The following is a 20707-nucleotide window of genomic DNA, read 5'->3' as shown; positions in this document are numbered from 1 at the left end:
TTTTCCATCTCCCCCTCTCCCCTTTTGGCTTCTTTCTTAGGATATTAGAAAATTGAATTCTCCCTATTACAGAGAGCACTTCTCTGGCTAAGCACCATAACCCAAGCACCATGAACCACAGACTGCCTCCTTACCTTGCTGGCCTTTGGATTTGGCCCTGACACGGGTGCGGGTTCCTTCTCATGACCTGTTCTCTGGACTATTTCCTCTGCTAAGTCTTTTGTGAGGACCACCAGAGGCTCTGAACCCTTCATTGTGGCAGCTGGAGGTAAAAGAACAGCCACTGGGTTATCCCACCCTCTGTATGGCATGCTGAGGCTTCATCTCTCAGCTGCTTTTGAGGCTTGCCAGGTTTCCTCTTATGGTGACTGTGCATGGAGAGATGCACAGGCTCTGGAGCTGAGCCTGCACCAGCTTTCCTTGCAGACCTAGGGTTTCCTAGGGTTTGGCCACTGCTTTCCCCAGCCTGTTTTGCAGATGGTCATTCAGAGCTCACACCACAAACAGCTCCTCTACTTGCAGCTTCTAACAGAGATGGTGATGCTTCACCACAGTGCTCTCAATACAGGGATATAGACAATGGAAAGGGACTGAGAGAAAATGAGCTTGGGCATGCAGAAGATTCTCACAACATCCAGCACTTGCAAGACCTCAACACCCAGAGCTCAGCTCCTTTGGCTGAAAGCTGCTCTCACATTGAGCAGTGCAGCACCTGAGGGTGGGAATGGCCGTGCACATCGCCAGGCACCTGCTCGCTTCCATCTCTGCCTCCAAACCCCTTCTGCAAACACCTCCTCCTCTCAGGTGGATGCACCTTCCCCTACCTGAGGACTGCGTCTTCTCCAGCACCTTCACCCTCTCCCGGAGCTCAGCCAAGCCTTCCCGCTGGCGCTGGATCACCTCCTCGTGCCTGAGGCCTCGGCATCTCAAGCCGAGGTTAGTCAAGTCCAACACTGACTCCTGGAGGAGGCAGAGCAGCCGGTTCTCACTCACACTGATCTGGCTCAGCAGGAGCTCAGCTTCAACCTGGCTGAAACAGCCTTGGTGACAGGCACCGGTCACTCAGAGCATCTCATTCTACACACTTCTGGGTGGATTTGTGGGGATACAAGAGCAGCATTCGAGACCCCTTTCACACTCTGCTGAGCCAGCTGCACCCTAGTAAGGACATAAGCAGTGGAAATGCTCCAGAGAGCCAGGAGAGGTGCTCTGAATGCCCACAGCAGCATTCTGCTCTTTGGCTTTGCCTTCATATTCCTCAGCACACACATCCCAACTCACTCTGCATCCTGCATTTATGAATGACCTCAGGCATTACTCATTTTTAGACCAGACCCATGCATTTCAGTTCTGGGCCCCTCACTACAAGAGAGACCTTGAGGTGCTGGAGTGGGGCCAGAGAAGGGCAATGGAGCCGGTGCAGGGCCTGGAGCACAAGGGAGATGGGGAACGGCTGAGGGACCTGGGGGTTCAGTCTGGAGAAGAGAAGGGTCAGGGGGGACCTGATGGCTCCCTACAAGTGCCTGAGAGGAGGATGGAGCCAGGAGGGGCTGGGCTCTGCTCCCAAGGAACAAGGGATGGGACAAGAGGAAACAGCCTCAAGCTGCACCAGGGCAGGTTTAGATGGAGCTGAGGAACAATTCCTGCCCCAGAGGGTGCTCAGGCATTGGAACAGGCTGCCCAGGACAGGGCTGCAGGCACCAGCCCTGCAAGAGTTCACACAGTGTGGAGACAAGGCCTCAATGCCATGGGTTAGTGGTGGCCTTGGCAGGGCTGGGGTAAGGGTTGGACTGGATGAGCTGAAAGGGCTTTTCCAGCCTCATTAATTCTATGATTTCCCCATTCCAGCCCCATCCAGCTTGTGGCATGATGATAAACATCCCAAAACCTGGGATGGGGCAGCCCTGCACACAGATACTGATGGCTGCAAAGTGCCCATTCAGGTCTGGCTGCTGTTGTCTTTTGGTACTGCTCAGTGAGAGATGGCTTATTCCTGAACCACGGCTTTGGTTGGGTCTCCAACGCTCCCCATCCCCACGTGCAGAACAGGACAGCGATACCTCCTGCTTGTCAGCTGGCTGTGAGTCACTGCTTGGCCCCCACACTGCAGCCTTCCCTGCTGGCACACTGTCTGCCACTGCTGTGGTACAGGATGTACGGTTCCTACAGTCCCTCCATCTGCTGCTGCAGAACCTTTCTGTTCCTCCCTTCCCTAGCACCGGGGATGGCACCAATAGAGCCAGCATCGACTGCTCAGCAAGGAAAGAGGAGGCAGCACTTGCAGATCGTTCCACATGCAGGCTGCTATCCCTTCTAATTGGCAATTATAGCACCATTAGCACACACACAACATTTCCTGGTTCCAAAGTGCTGTGCAAACATCAGCTCATCAGGCTGCATCTGCAGCCCTTGGCTAGGGAAAGGATGGCCAGAGATACTGCACCGACTCTGAGCAGGCATGAGGTTGGCCATGGACCTGATGGCTCCCTAAACTGCCTGAGAGGAAGATGGAGCCAGGAAGGGGCTGGGCTCTGCTCCCAAGGAACAAGGGATGGGACAAGAGGGAACGGCCTCAAGCTGCACCAGGGCAGGTTTAGATGGAGCTGAGGAACAATTCCTGCCCCAGAGGGTGCTCAGGCATTGGAACAGGCTGCCCAGGGCAGGGCTGCAGTCACTGTCCCTGCAAGTGTTCACACACAGCATACACAAGGCCTCAATGCCATGGGTTAGTGGTGGACTTGGCAGTGCTGGGGAATGGTTGGACTTGAAGATCTTACAGGTCGTTTCCAACCTGGTTGATTCTACGATGCTGAGAAACACCATGCACTATGGATGCTCTCAGCACACCCAGACCTCAGCAGCCTCTGTGTGCACTTACCTGTTTAGAAGCTTCTTCTGCCTGTGCTGGTGTCCCAGGAGCAGCTTCTGGCTTCTTTGCCATTTCTTGAGCATCCTTCAGCTCCTGGCAGTGGGCTTGGGCCTGCCTGTGCCAAGGGACAAGACCACTGTGGGACACCCTGACAGATGAAGGCTGCCCAAATAGCTTGTGGAGAGCAGCACCACCAATGACTACCATGGTGTGAGTGGGAACATTCACTTAGTTACAAGTGACTTGGTTATACATCCACCAGCACAGGCTCTGCTAAAGCCCTCTTTGAGTTCACATGGCACTTCCATAGAGACAACATTGCTCCAATCCAATGCTCTCACTCCCACGTGCCTTTTGCATCTTGGGAGATACCTAAATGCCATCAGCCACTGGGAATCTACAGAACAGCATTTGCAAAGCATCCAGCCACAGCATCATGTACCTTAACTCCTCAGCGGCTGCTTCCAGGGCTTGATCCTTCTTCTCCACCAGGCTGGCCATCCAGGATAGCTTCTCTCGGAGCAGGCTCAGTTGCTGCTCCTGGCATTTCAGCCGGATCAGGTTCTGCTCCAGTTCCACCTTGTGCTCCTCACTCAGCTCCCCTGGGGTTACAAGAGGTTTAGGGGTTTCTGGCTGTCTCATTGCCCAGCTCTGGGGGATCTGCAGTTCTTGGTGAAACCATGTTCATGGATGTGTGCCCTTAGACCTTGCTCTATTAAATCACTGCACAGCCAGTCCCTTTGCATGGACATAGGCCAGAGCAATCACTTGCTATGGCTGTTTCCCTTCGGACTGCAGAACAACAACCTCCCTAAAGCACATGGTGCCCACTGTGGAGTCCCAGGCAAGGCTTAGGATGACTTAGGCTCAAAGGAGCCTGCCAATAGCATTTTGAGAAAGATACCTCAGTTTTGCCCATTCATTCTCCACCCGGTTACCTTCACCCACCATCACCACTATTGCTTAGCCCAGGACAGGGAGGAACTCACCAACCCGAAGGGGATGGACAACAACAGTGTTGCTTGAGGATGGCAGTACCTATTTCCTGCTATCTGCATGAGTCCACCTTGCTACTGCCCAGAAGAGGGATGGGAAGGTGGAAACCATGATCCACCCACCTCTCATGTCTGTCAGCCTGGCTCTGGTTTCTGCAAGCTCTTTGGTGAGCCCAGTGATGACAGCCTCCTTGGAGAGCAGCGTGTTCTGTGCCATGATCAGCTCCTCCCTGAACTTCCTGAGGGAGAGAATCACGGACAAATAAGAGCTCAGGACAAGCTGCAGTCATCCCCCTCAGCTCTCCTAAGCTCTCCTGGGGGTATCTGTTCTGAACAAGGCATCACCAGCAAGCGCTGCTTACCGCAGACAGCCGTGAGACTCTGCAGCAGGACAAACCTCCAGCCAAGCCCCCGGTGATGCCTGGCAAGTGTCACGCTGAAATCCTGCAGGACACAACAGCAATGCCAGTCACTTCTTCATAGCACACACATTTGGCCTGCCTTACTTCTGATATACACGTCTTTTCCTTCACGGGAAGAAGGAAAAGGAATGTCAGATCCTCCTCCTTTGAAGACTGAGGAACGTTGGTGGTTCTAACAGCACTTAGTTCCCCACATCCTTCGTTGCTCAGCAGCTCTTCTGCTTGGGTGCAGCCTAAAGTCTCCTTGCTTTAGAGGGCAAGAACCCTTGTCCAGTGAGAAAGCCTTGTCTGTGACCACAGCATGCTATTGACATTCCCCAAAGCCACAGACAGCAACCCCCTGTGAAAGAGCATCTTCAGGGACTTCATTGAGCTTGCTCTGCCATAGACAAACCTCAGATCAATATCACAAACAATGCTTTCCATAGCAGCAAATGTACTGCTCCCTCTCTATCAGTTTCACATTAACCAAGGTTCCCAGTGCAGATGCTGCAGCTACCTTTCATTCTCTCCACAAGCGCTGTGTGTTCCTCCTCCAGTGTCTTCTGCTGCTCCTTGGCCTCCAGCAGCCTCTCCTCTAAAGCCACAATTGTCAGTGCATGCTGCTTACTCTGCTCCTTGTATTCCTCTATTTCTCCCTGTAGTTTCTGTTTCTGTAACTCATTCTCCTCCTGAAGGGTCCTGAGCTGCTCGTCTTGGACCAGCACCTGCTGCTGTAACACCATCTAGGAAACAAGGATGAGTGATGCTGGATGGAAGCACTGCCTGTGTTTTCCTTTGGGATCACGATCTACACCATCTCTCCTGGCTAGTGGTCAGAAACACAGGGGGAAGGGAAGGATATCAGGGAGGTGGGAGGCTGCAGCACCCTGCAACCAGGGACCAGAGAAACCTTCTTCACTGAAAGCACATCCAGCCGAGTCCTCTGCCTGCACACAGGGTGTTGGACCTACCTCTTGCACTGTGGTTTCCTCCAGCTTCTGCACAGCTTCTTGCAGCTTGCAGTCAGCAGCCTCCTGCTCCTTTGACTTTCTTTCTATAGCCTACAAGAGGAGATGAGCAGTAATGAAGGTACCAAGCTTGCAGGGAGCCACCTTTCTCTCTGCAGATGTGCACTGAGGTGTATTTGGGGAGGGAGGGAACCCACAGTCCACTGATGGCCCAGCATGCTACAGAGCACTTTCAGATGTGCTCATTCTAAGGGTGAGCAGTTCTGCTTTACCTTCTGTGCAGGCCACTGACCTCAGCCATGCTCCTCAGGTGGCTCTCCAGGTCTTGGATCTTCTTCTGTTCTTTCTCCAGGGATTGTTTGTACTTGCTCTTCTCCTCAGTGATGGCGCTCTCCAGGAGCTGGGAATTGACAGCCCACAGATCCAGTATAGGAAAATAACACACATCATTAGGGAAAAGACCTTGACTCCAAGAAGGAAAGCAGCCAGGAGGATCCCTGCTCTGGAGCAGGGACAAGTTATGGGGGAAAAGCTCAGCAGGACACAAGGCAACACAATGAAGGAGAGGAAGAGGAAAAGGTGAAGCAGAGGTGAAGGAAGAGCCTCTTGGCTGCTCCTTACCCACCTCCTTAGAGAACTTGACACTGGGAAACAGCAATTCCAGAGGCAACAGACACGTTAGAAACTGTCTTAAAGACACCACAACACACTGTCCCCATTCCATTTACTTCCACTCCATTCACTACAGACAACGCAATGCCTTCCTAAGCTCAAGGATCTGGATGGTGCTCCTTGCTTTCTGCTCTTTCCCAGTGCTTCTCAGTGGGTACTTTGGGCTCGTGGGATTGCATCCAGACAACTTGAGCCTAAAGACTTCCTCTTGCTAGGCAACACTATTACAGACATCTATTCTAGCAGTCATTTCCCTAAGACACATCAGTGCCCCCGTACCTCCTTGCTCTCCTTGTCTTTCTCCAACAGAATGTGCTCGATTTTTAGCTGTAGCTCTTGCTCATGTTTTGCTTCCAGCTGCTTCATGTGCTCCTGCAGCAAAGCTGCCTGTGACTCCTGGGCCTCCTCTAATTGTGCCTACAGGGATACAGCAGATACCAAGGTGTGACAGCAAGCACCTTAGGAGCAGGGAAAGACATAAGCCTCCTGCTTATTCACTCACAAACAATTCCATACAAGGATATACTGTCCATCCTTGCCCCATTAGGGATACCAACACACTGACATTTGCCTCCATCTTCACCCTTCCCCTGCATTTACTGCAGACCCAGAGACCTCAGATATTCAGAAATCACCTTGGTTTATGGACATGTGTCTGTACCTGTAATGTCTGATTCCTCTGGGCAGTTTCCTGACTGGTTTCCACCAATGTCCCAAGAGCAGCCAACAGCCCTGCAAGAGCCAATGGAGTCTCACTATACAAGGTGCTCACACAGCCCATGAGTAGCTCCTGGAGCATCCTCTGAGGCCTGGGGATGCTGCTTGCCACCTTACAAAAATCACTTTGGCTACTGCTGCCCCTCAATCCCCTCACCTGGTGGTGAAGGTCCATAGACAGCAGGGAGAAGGGACCACCACTGACTTCACACACAGTCATTCCCTGTGCTCATTGGGATACCCAGGAAACACACCGGACCTGGGTTTCACTCCTAGGTTAGGGCAGTGGATGTGCTGGTGTCAGAGAGACCCATGGGCAGCAGTTGTGCTTTGCACTCAGCGACCAGTCTGGAGCCCCTCATAGCTGCTTGCTCTGGGATTCAGGCTCAGAGACCCTTTGGAAAGGCTTCTGGGGCCAGCTGAGGGTTTCCCTGCTGCACTTATGGAGCTGCAGCACACTCCCAACCCTGGAGATGGCTGCTATTGCCGAGATGTGGCTGGAAGGCAGCTTGCACAGAGCTCAGATCCCTGCTCCCAGCCAGAGACTTGTATTGCTATCACCCACCCTGCTGCATCACCCCATCTTCTCTATGCCCAGCACTTCCGCAAGAGCCAAGCCTCACTCACTGCTGCACAATGCTGCTGGTGCTATAACCACCACCCTGGTACCCACAGCGGGCTCACAGCTCCTCCTGCACCCTCAGCAATGGAACACCACCCAGCTCCACTCCACTGCCACCCAGCACATGGGGCTTTGCACCCCCTGTGCAGTAGCACTGTGACAGCAATGCTGCCATGGGAGCAATGCTCCCTGTCCCATGCTGCTGTCAGACACATCACTGATCTGCTGCAATGCAACACAACACAATGTAGGGGACAGACACAGATCTGTACTGTGTGAGGGAGTGCTCAGGATTGGAGCAGGCTGCCCAAGGCAGTGATGGAATCACTGTCCCTGGAAGTGTTCCCATTCCCTCAGTGCCATGGGTTAGTGGTGGTCTTGGCAGTGCTGGGATAAAAGTTGGACTGGATTTAAAGCTCTTTCTCTCCCACAGCTGCTGTGTTTTCCATGCACCATCCACCTAACAAACTCCATGCAACTGCTCTGCCAAACCTCACAACAGAGACAGCCCAGGAAGGGGAAGACAAAGCAATGCGGAACCTTGAGACAAGGGTTCAGATCTCAGCCAGCACAAGCGTTTCCCAAATGCCACTAAGGCAAATCCCACTTTGATGGCATAACCGTGATGTCAGTAGATGGGGTTTGCCCATGCAGACATTGCACCTCACAGACAACACCCCCCAGAGCCCTGTGGTGGTAGGTCACACCAAGCTGGGTGACAGTGCTGCACAGGTAGGCAATAGGAGCATGCACGCTGCCTGAGCAGGCTTCTTAGTTGCACAAATTGCCTGAGATGGCACCAACTTGGGGGCCTGGCAGCCCCAAGCCCAGCTCACACTGGACTCTCTCCTTTATAGAGGTTACGGAGGACATCCCGCCTGGAGCAGGTTTGTTCCCAGGGACACCAGCAGGACACAGACCTTTGTGCAGGTCCATCCCCACGCCAGCCAGGAGCTGCTCTGCTGCCTCCAGCCAGGACAGGAGCACATGTGCCATTTCCACAGCTGCCACCCCAATGGTGGAGATGGAGGGATCCAGGTGCATGGCTTCCAGCTTCCCCAGCTCCCCTCGCAGGCTGGTGCTGCTGCAGGACCGGCTCAGGTGAGCCTGGAACAAACGTGCCCAATGACCAAGCTGGATCAATGGCTGCTGGGGCTCAGCAATGAACACAACAGCCCTGAAGGCCCTGGGTACAGCCATGTGAACACTTCTGTATGACACTTCATGGGGTGGTATGGGTTGGTTAATGAGGAAATGAACATGACCCAGCTTCACTGTGCTGGGCTGCACCCCCAGAGCATGAGCAGCAGGTCAGAGAGGGGATCCTGACCCTCTGCTCTGTGAGACCTCATTTGCAGCACTGTGTGCAGTTCTGGTGTCCTCAGCATCAGAAGGACATGGAGCTACTGGGGCAAGTCCAGAGGAAGCCATGGGAATGATCAGGGGCTGGAGCATCTCCTGTATGGAGCCAGGGTGAGAACATTGGGGCTGTTCAGCCTGGAGAAGAGAAGCTGCATGGAGACCTCAGAGCAGCTTCCAGTGTCTGAAGGGGGCTACAGGGATGCTGGGGAGGGACTGTTCATCAGGGACTGCAGTGATAGGACAAGGGGTGATGGGTTCAGACTGAAACAGGGGAAGTTCAGGTTGGAGATAAGGCAGAAGCTGTTCCCTGTGAGGGTGCTGAGGCGCTGGCACAGGGTGCCCAGAGAAGCTGTGGCTGCCCCATCCCTGGCAGTGTTCAAGGCCAGGTTGGACACAGGGGCTTGGAGCAGCTGCTCCAGTGGAAGGGGTCCCTGTCCATGGCAGGGGTTGGAACTGGATGATCTTAAGATCCCTTCAAAACCATTCTATGTTATCCTTCGTGGGAATGACTCCCAGCAGGCTTAGGAGCAGACATGCTTCTGCAACACCTCATGTCTCTTTCCAACTCACACTTTTGGGGCTTCATTCTCATGGATATGGATTGCTGCACACTGACTGGTGCCTGGACACAGCCTCCCTTTTCTCTGACCCATACTCAAGCCAAGAAAACTGCCCTGTGTTGTTCATCTCCTGCCTGTTGATCACCAAGATTGACCAGGCTGACCTGGAGCTCCTGCAGGGACTTCCTGAACACCTCAGCGTTTGCAGACACTTCCTTTTCCTTTGCAAGCCTGGAGCTTATTTCCTCTTCCAGACACTTCTCTCTCTCATGACTTTGTTGGCTCTCGTCACAGACCTGTCTGACTTTCTCTATCACCTGCAAAGCAGAAGGAAGAGGAGAACAAGGCACTATATTAACACCCTTTCCACCTGAGGGACCATAGATTGTCCCAGCGAGCAGCAATTAGGGCTTGCTGCATGCTCTTAGCCATGTCAGACCCCTGACAGAGCACAATGACCCCATCCAAGCTGGAAGCACACAAAGGATCCTACCTCCTTTGTATCACAGAGCAGTGTTGTTAACCTGGGATAGCTGTGGAACAACTATGACCTGGAGAGGCTTGGACACTACTAGTATACATAACAGGCACCGTGACTGTCTCAAGCCATGCCAGGCTTTGAAGGCACCATCTCCATGCACTGGCATCCAAACTCACCTGCTGCTCTGTGATGGCTTTCCCTGCTGCTGCCGGAGAACAGACTTGCATCACTTGGGTCTTGAAGGACTCCAGCTACAGCACAGGTCAATACAGGGAAACAGAAATCACTGATCACTTCTCTCTTCTGGGCTGCTCTGCCCAACCCATCAATGCCAGGGGTGCCCTGGTGCCTGCTATCTCCAACATGAGGCCCCACGCAGGGCGCCTGCCCTCCTCCAGACATCCCTTGACAATGTCCTGAGTGTCTCCTGCTGCCCTTCTACCGCTGTGGGAGGATTCCCATAGCAGAGGCCTGGTGCACACTGCACAGGACAGACCGTCTGTGCCAGGCGGATACTCCATCCCACTTTCCAGCAGGGATTTCCCATGGCTGACACTTATTTCCTCCTCTGAAACAGCCAGGGCAGGCAGGGGATGACACCCCCAACCCCTCTGCAGGAGATGACAGCCATTCCCACCAGCTTAGTGCTTTATGCATTATGCTTTATGCATTGCAGCTGGTGCTTCCATAGCCATCCATCCCTGTGCTAACCCACATGGCAGACCCAAAAGCCTCCATCAGCCCTTGGGCTCTGCTCTGCACAAACCCCAGGGTTGTTTTCCAAACATGTGATCAAACTCTTCAGAGGTTTTTGGGCCTCTCATGGAGTGGGATTCCTAACAAATACCAGCTAACAGGACTCCATGTTGGGGAGGTGGCACCTCCTTCTTGCATGAAGCAAGGCTTTATCCTGGTGATGCAGCAGTATGTTATTCTGCAAAGGGTTGTCTCTGCAGAGGCACAGAGGGGGGTTTGCATAGGTCCTGGACAGGAGAACTGTGCTTACACAGAGTATAGTGCATTTCTGTATCCTATTACAGCTTCTACACAAATCCCGTGGATAAGCCTGCCACACTGCATCTGACCACAGGCTAAGCCCCATGCCAGGGTTTGGTGCTCAGGACTCTAAACCTTTGCATGCACTGGAGCACAATGACCTTCCCTATTTGTAAGCCCATGGTTTTGCTGCTGCTGCTCCCATCCCTACCTGCTGCTTGGCCCGAGCCAGGTCGGCTCGCAGCAGGCGCTCCCTGCACCCCATCTCCTGCAGCTGCAGAGCTTGCCTGGCTCCAGCTTCCCTCAGCTCCTCCTCAGCCTGCAACAACGAGAGCATTTGCATATCAAAGCAATACCTTGGAATGGCATCCTGAGGACTCCTGCCCCAGCTGCTCACATCAGGCGGCTCCAAGCATGGCTTTGCAATACAAGGGGAGCAGCAGCAACCCTTTCGCAGGAGGTGGGTTTGTGGCATCAGACCCTTAAAGGCACTTTTTCTCTGTGGACATCATCCATCCTCAACTTTCTACCCTATGGTCTGCTACCTGAGCTAGCTTCTCCCAGTGGGGTCTGTGGAAGAGCTTTGCACACTTGGATCCACTCTCCATACATCCTGCATTCCCAGGGCTTGCTGCTATCCCATACGACAAGCGTGCTCCACCACACACCTCACACCCAGGCTGTTACCTTGGCTTTCTCAGCCAGCTGGCTTTGGATGCTCTCCTGCTCAATGCAGTACTTCTGGATTTCCCCCTGCAGCCTCTCCAGGTCATGTTCCAGCTCCTTGATGCGCTGCAAGAGTCCCATGATGGTGAGGGTCTCACCAGTGAGGCTGGGCATTGCTTCTTGGGAGGACTTGAACCAGTAAGCCATACATTTTCCCCATCTCTCCCATTTTGTGTGCCCTGGAATTTCCTTCTTACCTATATTTACTTTGGTTTGATGAAATTTCCAGTGGAATTCCACCCTTCTTTCTGACTGCACCCACCTGCATTGCAATCTAGTGCTACAATTAATGCTTCTCCGGTTCATTATGCACTTGCTCTTACAGGAACCAGATTCAAAACACCTCCCTTAAAATGCCCAGTTAATTATTCCCTGGATGATGCTTTTCTGCAGCTCTCCCGTGTGCTCCATCACTCCAAATGAATTCAGACTCACATTCCGGCACGCTGTTACTTCCCGCTCTCTGAGTTCCTGCTTCATTTCCTCTCGGATTCTAGAGCACTGGAATGAATGGCAACACGGGAAAACACCATCAGGGCAGGCAGGTACTGCAGCAAATGTCAACAGATACTCGAGTGCTAAAGCCAAGCTCTGTGCTTAGATCTCAATGGAATGGCCAAGTGTCCTTGATGGGGCCATCAAGGTACCAGAGCACAAGAATATCCATTCCTGGAACTGCCTATATGAAACTATCATCATTAAAGCATCACCTGGCTGAGAGGAGAAACATCTGCAGGGCATAGCTGACAGGGAGAAATTCCTCTGGCCTTAGAAGCAGTAGAACAAGGACAGGGGGAAGGATGCAGGAAAACAAACACTACCTCAGAACATCCATAGCTGAACATGACATTAACAGGTATTCCCAGGCTGCTTCAGAATATGCTCTGCAGCTCGGCATTCAGGGAATATGTGTTCTGTTCTGCCTGCCCAGAGCACCCTCTCCTGCAAGCCTGTGTGTGCAGCTCCTGTCTCAGTCTGGATCTTCCTGCATCCACAGAGCAAGGGGAAAATGCAGAGGAATGTTCTGGGACACGCTCTGTGCCGCAGCACTAGCAGCCTGGGCCATCAGAGCAGGATGTGCTGGGAGACCTGGTCCCCCTCCTGCACATAGCAGCTCGAGAGCTTAAAGAACCATAGAATGGTTTTGGTTGGAAGGGACCTTAAAGCTCATCCAGCTCCACCCCCTGCCACAGGCAGGGACCCCTTCCACTGGAGCAGCTGCTCCAAGCCCCTGTGTCCAACCTGGCCTTGAACGCTGCCAGGGATGGGGCAGCCACAGCTTCTCTGGGCACCCTGTGCCAGCGCCTCAGCACCCTCACAGGGAAGAGCTTGTGCCTAAGAGCTCATATCTGTCTCCCCTTGGGCAGGTTCAAGCCATTTCCGTTGGCCTGTCCCTACAGGCTCTTGTCCAAAGCCTCTCTCCAGGTTGCTTGTAGCTCCTTTAGGTTCTATGTCCAAAGAAGTTGAGGATATCACACTCTGACCACACTGCCCTCAGGCTGACTGAGCTTGCACAGAGATCTAGGAACCAGACAACTCATCCTGCTGGCAGCAATTTATCTGCTTCAAAGGACCTTATATTTGAGTATGAGCTGCCTAAGCAGAGTGTGGCCAGTCCCTGGGCCAGCGATATCCACCTATGGTCATGTCAAGCTCATGTGAAATGAAATCAGCGTATCAGCCCTTTGCCACCAGTAAAAGGGCTGCCCCTCAGTAAAGCAGGGCACATCGTTCATCTTCAGAGCACTGCTTTACACTCATTATGCAGATGCTGCAGTTCTGCCAGCTGAGGAGGGAGCTGCAAACACAGAGGAACAACCTGCTGTGTGGGAAAACAGGCTGGGCCACAGGGAGCCACATGAAGGGGTTTCCATGGCTCCCCAGGAGGATCTTGGCACAAGCACTTCAGGAGTACAAATGGCTACTGTGATCACAGGAATCCAGGGCACACAGCACCTGAATGCAGAACAAGGAGAGGGATTCAGCTGAGGAAGGTGACACTGCTCTGTGTCCCCATCACAGCAGGGCCAGAGGTGCAGCTCTGCACCTTCCATGTGCACACAGCCAGGACTCTTGGGTTACAACTGCCCTGAGAAATATCCATGCAAGAACAGCTGCTACAACAGGGAGAAGTGTGAGCCTTCTCAGCTCTCCCATGTTAACCCCTATGTGAGTTATGCTGTCAACCTTGGCAGAAAGCACTGCCAGCTGATTGTCCTTTGCTCTGGTCTCCTTCTTCACTTTCTCAACATCTTGCTGGAGTTGCTGGATTTTCTGCTCCTTCCCGGCAATCTCTCTTTGCAGGCTGGTCACTAGACCTGGGAGAACATAGAACATAGGTTACCCAAGAGCATCCCTGCCAAAACCCCTGAGCACCCATCCTCCCTCCTCAACAACTATCCACCTTGGGAAGCGGGTCCAGCTTTTGGCATGCTGTATTGGACACTGCTCTTTGACTAGCTAACTAGTTAGCTAGTCACAGAGTCACTAACAAGTAGCTAACATCATTAACAAGTTCCCTGGGGCATCACAGCACATACTCCCAGAGGGATGAGCAGCTCCTAGGGATCTGTTTGCTGCTTGGCTATGTCAGATCCATGTCTCTGACGCCTCCTCCCTGCCAAGAGCCCGTACTGCTGCCTTATCTCCCCCAGTGCAACTAGCAGAACACTTCTGATTCTGATCTGAATACATTACAAAAGCCAAAGCTTTGTGCACCAGCTGCATTCCTTGTGCCTGATAAAGGCAGGGATAGAAGCCACTGGGAAAGGCCTCTGGTTTGGGGTGGCCTTTGCAGCCACATGCAGACCCACAGCAGGTTGGGGATCAGGTCTCCTCACCAGTGTGCATGGCAGCCCTTGAATCTCATCACTTTCAGCCTCCCCTGATCACCACGTGAGGCTGTTTTCCCCTACCAGGGTGCTTGGTCCCATCACTCCCTGCCTATGATCCCCACACTGTCCCTTGCTTCAGGGGCCCTTGTCACATCAGACACCATCCAGAATTCCCACCAAGCTTCAGGACACAGAAACCAGGTCAGAAGACTTCTGTGGGTCACTATAAATCATTTGCCAGTGATCACTCATTATCAAGAGCCAGTCCCAAACCGATTCATGCTCCTCCTGGGCCCCAAGGATATGATACCTGCAGTCAAAGCATGGTCCCGCTTCAACTTCTCACTTTCTTTCCGCAGCCTCCCAATCTCCAGGTCTCTTTCATAGAGGGAATGGCTGAAAACCTGGCTCGAGCCCTTCTCTAGGTTGCTGATCTGCAAAACAGATTTGCCCATGTTCCTTGGCAGGCCATTTGCTACCTGTTGTCCAGGCTTCCAGGTCTGACTGGTTACTCTTCAGCATCTCTGAGTAACTCTCAGCAGTCACTGCTCCATATAGGGTCACCTTAGCTTCAGTCCAGAGAAAGGGAAGCTGCTGGGAAGACAGGCACTGCACAGCATCTCACCTCGGGGCAGCCACAGCAGCAATGCCAACAGCAACCCAGAATCCCATCACCTTTTCTCTGCCAGGAACCTGCTTTCAACAGAAGCTCCTCTTCACCACAGGGTGTTATTCAGTACCTGTTCCCTCAAGGCTCTGATCAGTTCTGCTTTGGCTTCCAGCTCTTGGTCAAAGGCAAGCAGCTTCTGGGTCAGCTCCACCTCATTCCTTGCCGCCACCTGAGCCAAGGTCTTTGCCATCGCTGCAATCTCCTCCTGCAGATGTCTTATTGCTGCATCTTTCTGCTTTGATTCTGTCTCCAAACCAGAGAGGTGACCCATCTCCTCCTTCTCACCCTGTGGGGAGATTAAGGGTGCCATCTGCCAGCCTGGAGCTATCACAACACCAGCGGGGACCAACTCCTGGCCACCAACCACATGGGACCTGCTTCCCCTGGCTGTGCCCACACCCTCTATCCACACATCAGTCCCCATCCAGGAGAGCAGACTCTGCAGGGACTCGTGATTGGACACACAACCATTAGGCAAGGTTCTGCCAAGGACCAGGATAGGGTCTGCATCCCTCACACCTTCCCCAGCATCACCTTCACCTTCTCTTCTGTATCCTGAGCTCCCAGGGAAGGGGCTCTCCCCACGCTGCTCACACCATCACTCAAGATGCTGGTTGAGACTGGAAAAGAACAAATGTGATGGCAACAAACATCAGCATGAGCAGGCAGAAGTAATGCTTCTTGCAGTATCACTCTCACTAGTCTTAAAACTACTGTAAGGCAGTGAATAGTTTACACTTTTGGGTCACAACCAGCAGAGAAACCAAGTATTTGGCACTAAAAAGACAATTAGAATGCAAACAGTCTGCACAATAGCAAGGCATAATGCACCTCTGGGAACCAAAAATGCCTCAAAGGCAGCAGCTTCATTTCTGTACCTTCACTGCAGGTTCAAGTTCTGTCTGCGCACACACCTTTCAGTGATGCTGCTGGGACTGCACAGTGCTCTGGGGCACCAGTGGTATTTCCACATACCACAATTTACTTTGTATCCATAGAATCCCAGCCTGGTTTGTGTTGGAAGGGACCTTAAAGCTCATCCAGCTCCAACCCCTGCCACAGGCAGGGACCCCTTCCACTGGAGCAGCTGCTCCAAGCCCCTGTGTCCAACCTGGCCTTGAACACTGCCAGGGATGGGGCAGCCACAGCTTCTCTGGGCACCCTGTGCCAGCGCCTCAGCACCCTCACAGGGAACAGCTTCTGCCTAAGAGCTCATCTCAGTCTCCCCTCGGGCAGGTTCAAGCCATTCCCCTTGGCCTGTCCCTACAGGCCCTTGTCCCATGTTTCTAGTAGATTTATTGTATTACTTATGACTCTTCAAAAGATTCAACCCTAAACCGGGAAGAACACTGGACTCTGTATGAAGCCATAACAAACTCCATGTGCAGCAGAAGCCTTGTTCTCCAGCTGCACTGTTCCCCCAATCCCCGCCTCTGCTCCATCACTATTTCATACTTGATTTTCAGAAACATATCAACTACAGACCTAGTTTAAAGCTCCAGCACTCAAGACAGCCAGAAACTGTGCTTCAAAGTAGACAAAATCACCACTTCAATCAGGAGACGGAAATAGGTGCATGAATCACCAGTGCAGAGAGAGTTAGTCATCACACGAGGAAAAAGGAAGAGGAAAAGTCTCTCTCAGCTGCAGGGGCAATGGCATTCCCCTTCACATGTCACAGCTTGTTGCTTTACCAGCCCAAATGCCACCAAGCACCACACCATGGATCTCCACTGGACAAGGACTCACACCCAGTAGCTGACAATGCTCAGATCACAACTGCCACCACTCACATCAACTCCACTCAACATTAAGCTGCTCAGAGAGGACATCAGGCTATAAACCACCATGGTTGCATCAGAGAGTACCTGGCCTCACTGCTGAGGTCCTGCTGAAAGCATCCAGTGAGGTGGTTGTGGCCATGCTCCGAGCCCAGGCGCTCCTGGGTCGCTTCCACAGCAGTGGATGGGATACACAGCTGATAGCTCCAGGAGCCCATCTGCCTGGAGAGCCAGGGGGATGCTGCCACTGCAGCAAGGGGAGCTGGTCAGGAGATGCAGGAGTCGAGGGTTTGGGCTCTGCAATCACCTGGACCTGCCCAGTCCACCCTGTGCGATGGTTCATGGGGAGATCAGACACCTACGGTGGAAAAAGACTGTGTTATCAGCAAGGGTCTGTGAATGTTATTAGCCTTAAACCCAGGCACAGATCTGAGGTGAAGCAGAATTTTAGTCCTTTCCCATTCCCCAAGGGTCAGATTTAGCTCAGGAAGCTCAAATGCTTTGCTGAAACACAACTGAAATACTGAACTTTGCTGCTTTTGGAGCTCTTCCCTTCCTCTCTTGATCTGACAACCAGAATGGTCCACATCATTTGAAGAACCTGGAAGCCCTCATTCCACACCTCTCCTGGCTCACAGCTCCTACCCTGCCATTGCTCCCATTTTCTCTGCTGATCTAAAGCTTCTTGTGGTACTCCTACCCTGCCATTGCATTTAACAGCCCTCACGCAGGGCCTTACATGCTTCTATTTGCTGTCCTCCTTATGAGCAGAGCTTCCACCACCAAGGTCTCATACATTGCCACGTAGCCTTCAATTACAAAGGCTGAACATGGCCTTGGACCTGGCCTGGAGGCCGAATTCCATCACCCAACTCTTCTCCCACTACTCCATCACCTGTAATGCCCCTGTGGGCACTTGTTCTGTGCTCAAGGCTACTGCAGGGGTGTGACTGTCTCTGGGTGTTGCTCATCTTTACAACATTGCGAGTTCCTCTCACTCTGCTGAAAATGAGAGACCTCCCTGTGCCAGAACCACAAACACTTCCCAGGGTGCAGTGCTGGGGTGATGTACTCCACAGTCAGCAGGGTCAGGCTTCAAAGCTGTTCCACCAGAAGAAGATCACAAAGCCCAGAGCAATGCAGAAGTTCCCCCAGGGCTTCCTCTGTGTCACTGTTCAAAACTACTGGTCTGTGTGCATCCTACACACACACACTGTCAGAGGTTAAAGTGCTCCCTCCTCCAGCACAAACCAGTTTCACCCAACCAGTGCTGGCACTCCACTGCCCTGGCTTCATCCTGCAGCTGAGCATCTTCTACAGTTCTCTTGGCCAGCTCTGGAGGCAGCAGGTCTGCTTGCTGTGCTGGGATTCTTGCTGATACCTCCAAAACTGCATATCTGGATGTACAGGCTCCAAGTGAGTTTTCTTTGCTGGGAGACCACGCTCCATGGCTCCTCACTACCAGGCACATTACGCATGCATATTCTTGGGCTCTATCTATTTTCTTGGCTTCCTCAAGAGCCCGGATAATAAAACCAACACTGGAACTCACCAGTCCTTCACTGTTTCATAACCCGAAGGCTCAACAACCTCCACAGACAGTTATTCTCCTGGAGATTGGGAACTGCCACTGCATTCGACCATGTTCTGTCCCAGCTGACAGCTGCTTTGCAATCTTTTGCGTGCCAAAGTCGCTGTGATGCCTTTACCCTGCTGCACAGACCATGACAGCTTCGGTTACACACACTGCTGCCAAGCAAAGCATCCATTGGGGCTGGACCTTTTCACTTGCTCTAAAGGTTTGATCTGAAACTCACCTCCTCTGTCAGTACACAGCTTTTGAGGAAACATAAAATGCAAATAGAGGAAAAAAGCAAAAAAAAAAAAGAAAAGAAAAAGACATTTTCCAGACCTATGCCTGCTCGTGGCCAGCTTCCACTTGGGAATCCTTTCCCTTTTCCTTCTCCCTAATAAACTGCCTGAGTTTCTTCAGCAGGGGGAGCTCAAGCTTTTCATTCCTCCCCTTCCATCTTTTTCCAAGGATCAGGGAATCACAGAATGGTTTGTGTTTGAAGGGACCTTAAATCTCATCCAGCTCCAACCCCTGCCACGGGCAGGGACCCCTTCCACTGGAGCAGCTGCTCCAAGCCCCTGTGTCCAACCTGGCCTTCAACACTGCCAGGGATGGGGCAGCCACAGCTTCTCTGGGCACCCTGTGCCAGCGCCTCAGCACCCTCACAGGGAAGAGATTCTGCCTTATCTCCAACCTGAACCTCCCTGTTCCAGTTTGAACCCATCACCCCTTTGTCCTATCGCTACAGTCACTGATAAACCAGACAAGCCTGGGAGCCTGCTCCTGCTCCCTGGGCAGCAGCTCCCATCCTTACCTGGGCAGCCCCATCCACCACCAGCTCGAAGGCTGCTCCCCCCTTGCCGAAGCGCAGGACATCACCTGGGCTCACTCTGACGGCTGCATTTTGGACCTGGCAGCCGTTGATGAAGGTGCCATGGGGGGAGTTGAGGTCCTGAAGGCAGAAACTGTTGTCTGAGGCAGTGAATTCGAGGGCTGCGTGATGCTGGGCTACACCTGCGGACTGACAACCAAGAGGCAAGCAAGAGAAACCTGGCTGGAATGCAGCTCTGCTCTGGTTACTCATTTGCAATGTTCCCTCTTCTTGCTGGACATCCAGCAGGCTAGAAGCCCTTATGCTTTGTACTGATGACCACAGTGCAGAGAATCATAGAATGGTTTGGGTTGGAAAGGACTTTAAATCCCAGTTCCAACTCTTGCCATGGGCATCCCTCTCCCTGCTTCCAAACCACCACTCATTTACACCACTCAGCTTCCTTGCCCCTACCTGCAGGACGATGTCGGACCCTTCGTGCCGGCCGATGGTCGTGGTGTGTGGTTTCAGCTGAAAACACCCCTCTGAGCTCCTTAGGAAGGCTCTCATCATCCAGCCCTTCACCTTGCATTAAAAACAACTCCTCCTTCAGCAATCGCCATCCAACACACACAGCTGAGCACAGAACTCCTTGCCCAAGTTGCACACTAGAAATCACAACAAATCAACCCAAAGGCAGCCCTGCTCCAAGCTGGCCAGAGCCCCGCAGTAGCCTTGGAAACCTCGGCCGCGCCGGAGCCGCTGCTTCCTGGGTGTGTTTTCTCTTTGTTTGGGTTGAGGCAGTTTTTTCCTCCTCCTTTTCCCAAGCAACTGACCCAGCAGCACAACACAGCACATGGGAATGTCCCCATGCATCGCACACCTCCCAGGGGTGCACAGCCTGACAGGACATTGCTATTCCTCCTCCCCGGTTTTATTTAGTAGTTATTAATTGCCAGGTTGGACACAGGGGCTTGGAGCAGCTGCTCCAGTGGAAGGGGTCCCTGCCTGTGGCAGGGGTTGGAACTGGAGGAGCTTTAAGGTCCCTTCCAACCTAAACTGGTCTCTGGTTCTTGTGCATGCATACACAAGCAGGGCTCGGGATAAAGGGGAGCTGCACACAAAACACATGCAGAACAGGTAAGTAAGAATCCTGTAAGATTTTACCATGCTTCATTTTGAGGCAGAAGCAGCAGGTTTTACACAGCAGAACTCTGCAAACAGTACTTGAGCAGATGCCTCAATGTTGGCTTCCACTACCAGCATTTTCATCCCTTAATTTCCTTCCAAGTGCTTTGCCTTCAATAGAGCAGCTGAGGTTTTCCAGCCCCAATCCAGCTGGAGCATAACACTGTTTCCTCAGTTGCATTATTACCAGCTCTGCCCATCTTGGGGCTGACGTGGAAAACAAGTTACCTTCCAGAGATACTGATCCAAGATCTACATGCAACCTTACACACTGCATGGGGAAGCACATCCATTTCTCACCTACCAGCATGGGTCTTTGGGAGTACTCAGACCTCTCAGCATCCCACATCTCCCTCTGCTTTCCAAATGCCATCAAAGGACACGCATGCAAGAGGCAGGAGATGCTCGTTAGCCATTTGGGCATTTTTGGCATAATGACTCTATTAGTCACGGCCTGTTTCACTGCAGTCACTGCACT

At 52.6% G+C, this 20707-nt stretch overlaps 1 protein-coding gene across 1 annotated transcript; it reads right to left on the bottom strand.

Annotated features, from left to right (window-relative positions):
- Positions 1-215: 215 nt before the first annotated feature.
- On the bottom strand, positions 216-19614 carry FHAD1 (forkhead associated phosphopeptide binding domain 1). The gene is made up of 21 exons (XM_034068406.1): positions 19516-19614; positions 19045-19182; positions 14947-15228; positions 14517-14640; positions 13560-13690; positions 11808-11873; positions 11334-11438; positions 10858-10965; positions 9827-9901; positions 9334-9486; positions 8168-8354; positions 6570-6640; positions 6188-6325; positions 5529-5636; positions 5240-5329; positions 4786-5011; positions 4227-4308; positions 3988-4103; positions 3312-3471; positions 2879-2984; positions 216-262 (listed from the first exon to the last, which is right to left on the bottom strand). Exons 1-21 carry the CDS (start codon positions 19612-19614, stop codon positions 251-253), a joined length of 2577 nt encoding a protein of 858 aa, XP_033924297.1. The 3' UTR covers positions 216-250.
- Between the last annotated feature and the right edge of the window lie 1093 nt (positions 19615-20707).

The sequence above is a fragment of the Melopsittacus undulatus genome, chromosome 12 (genome assembly GCF_012275295.1).
Source record: "Melopsittacus undulatus isolate bMelUnd1 chromosome 12, bMelUnd1.mat.Z, whole genome shotgun sequence".
NCBI lineage: Eukaryota > Metazoa > Chordata > Aves > Psittaciformes > Psittaculidae > Melopsittacus > Melopsittacus undulatus.
The sequence above is the reverse complement of the archived record's forward strand: the minus strand, read 5'-3'. Positions and strand labels throughout refer to the sequence as shown.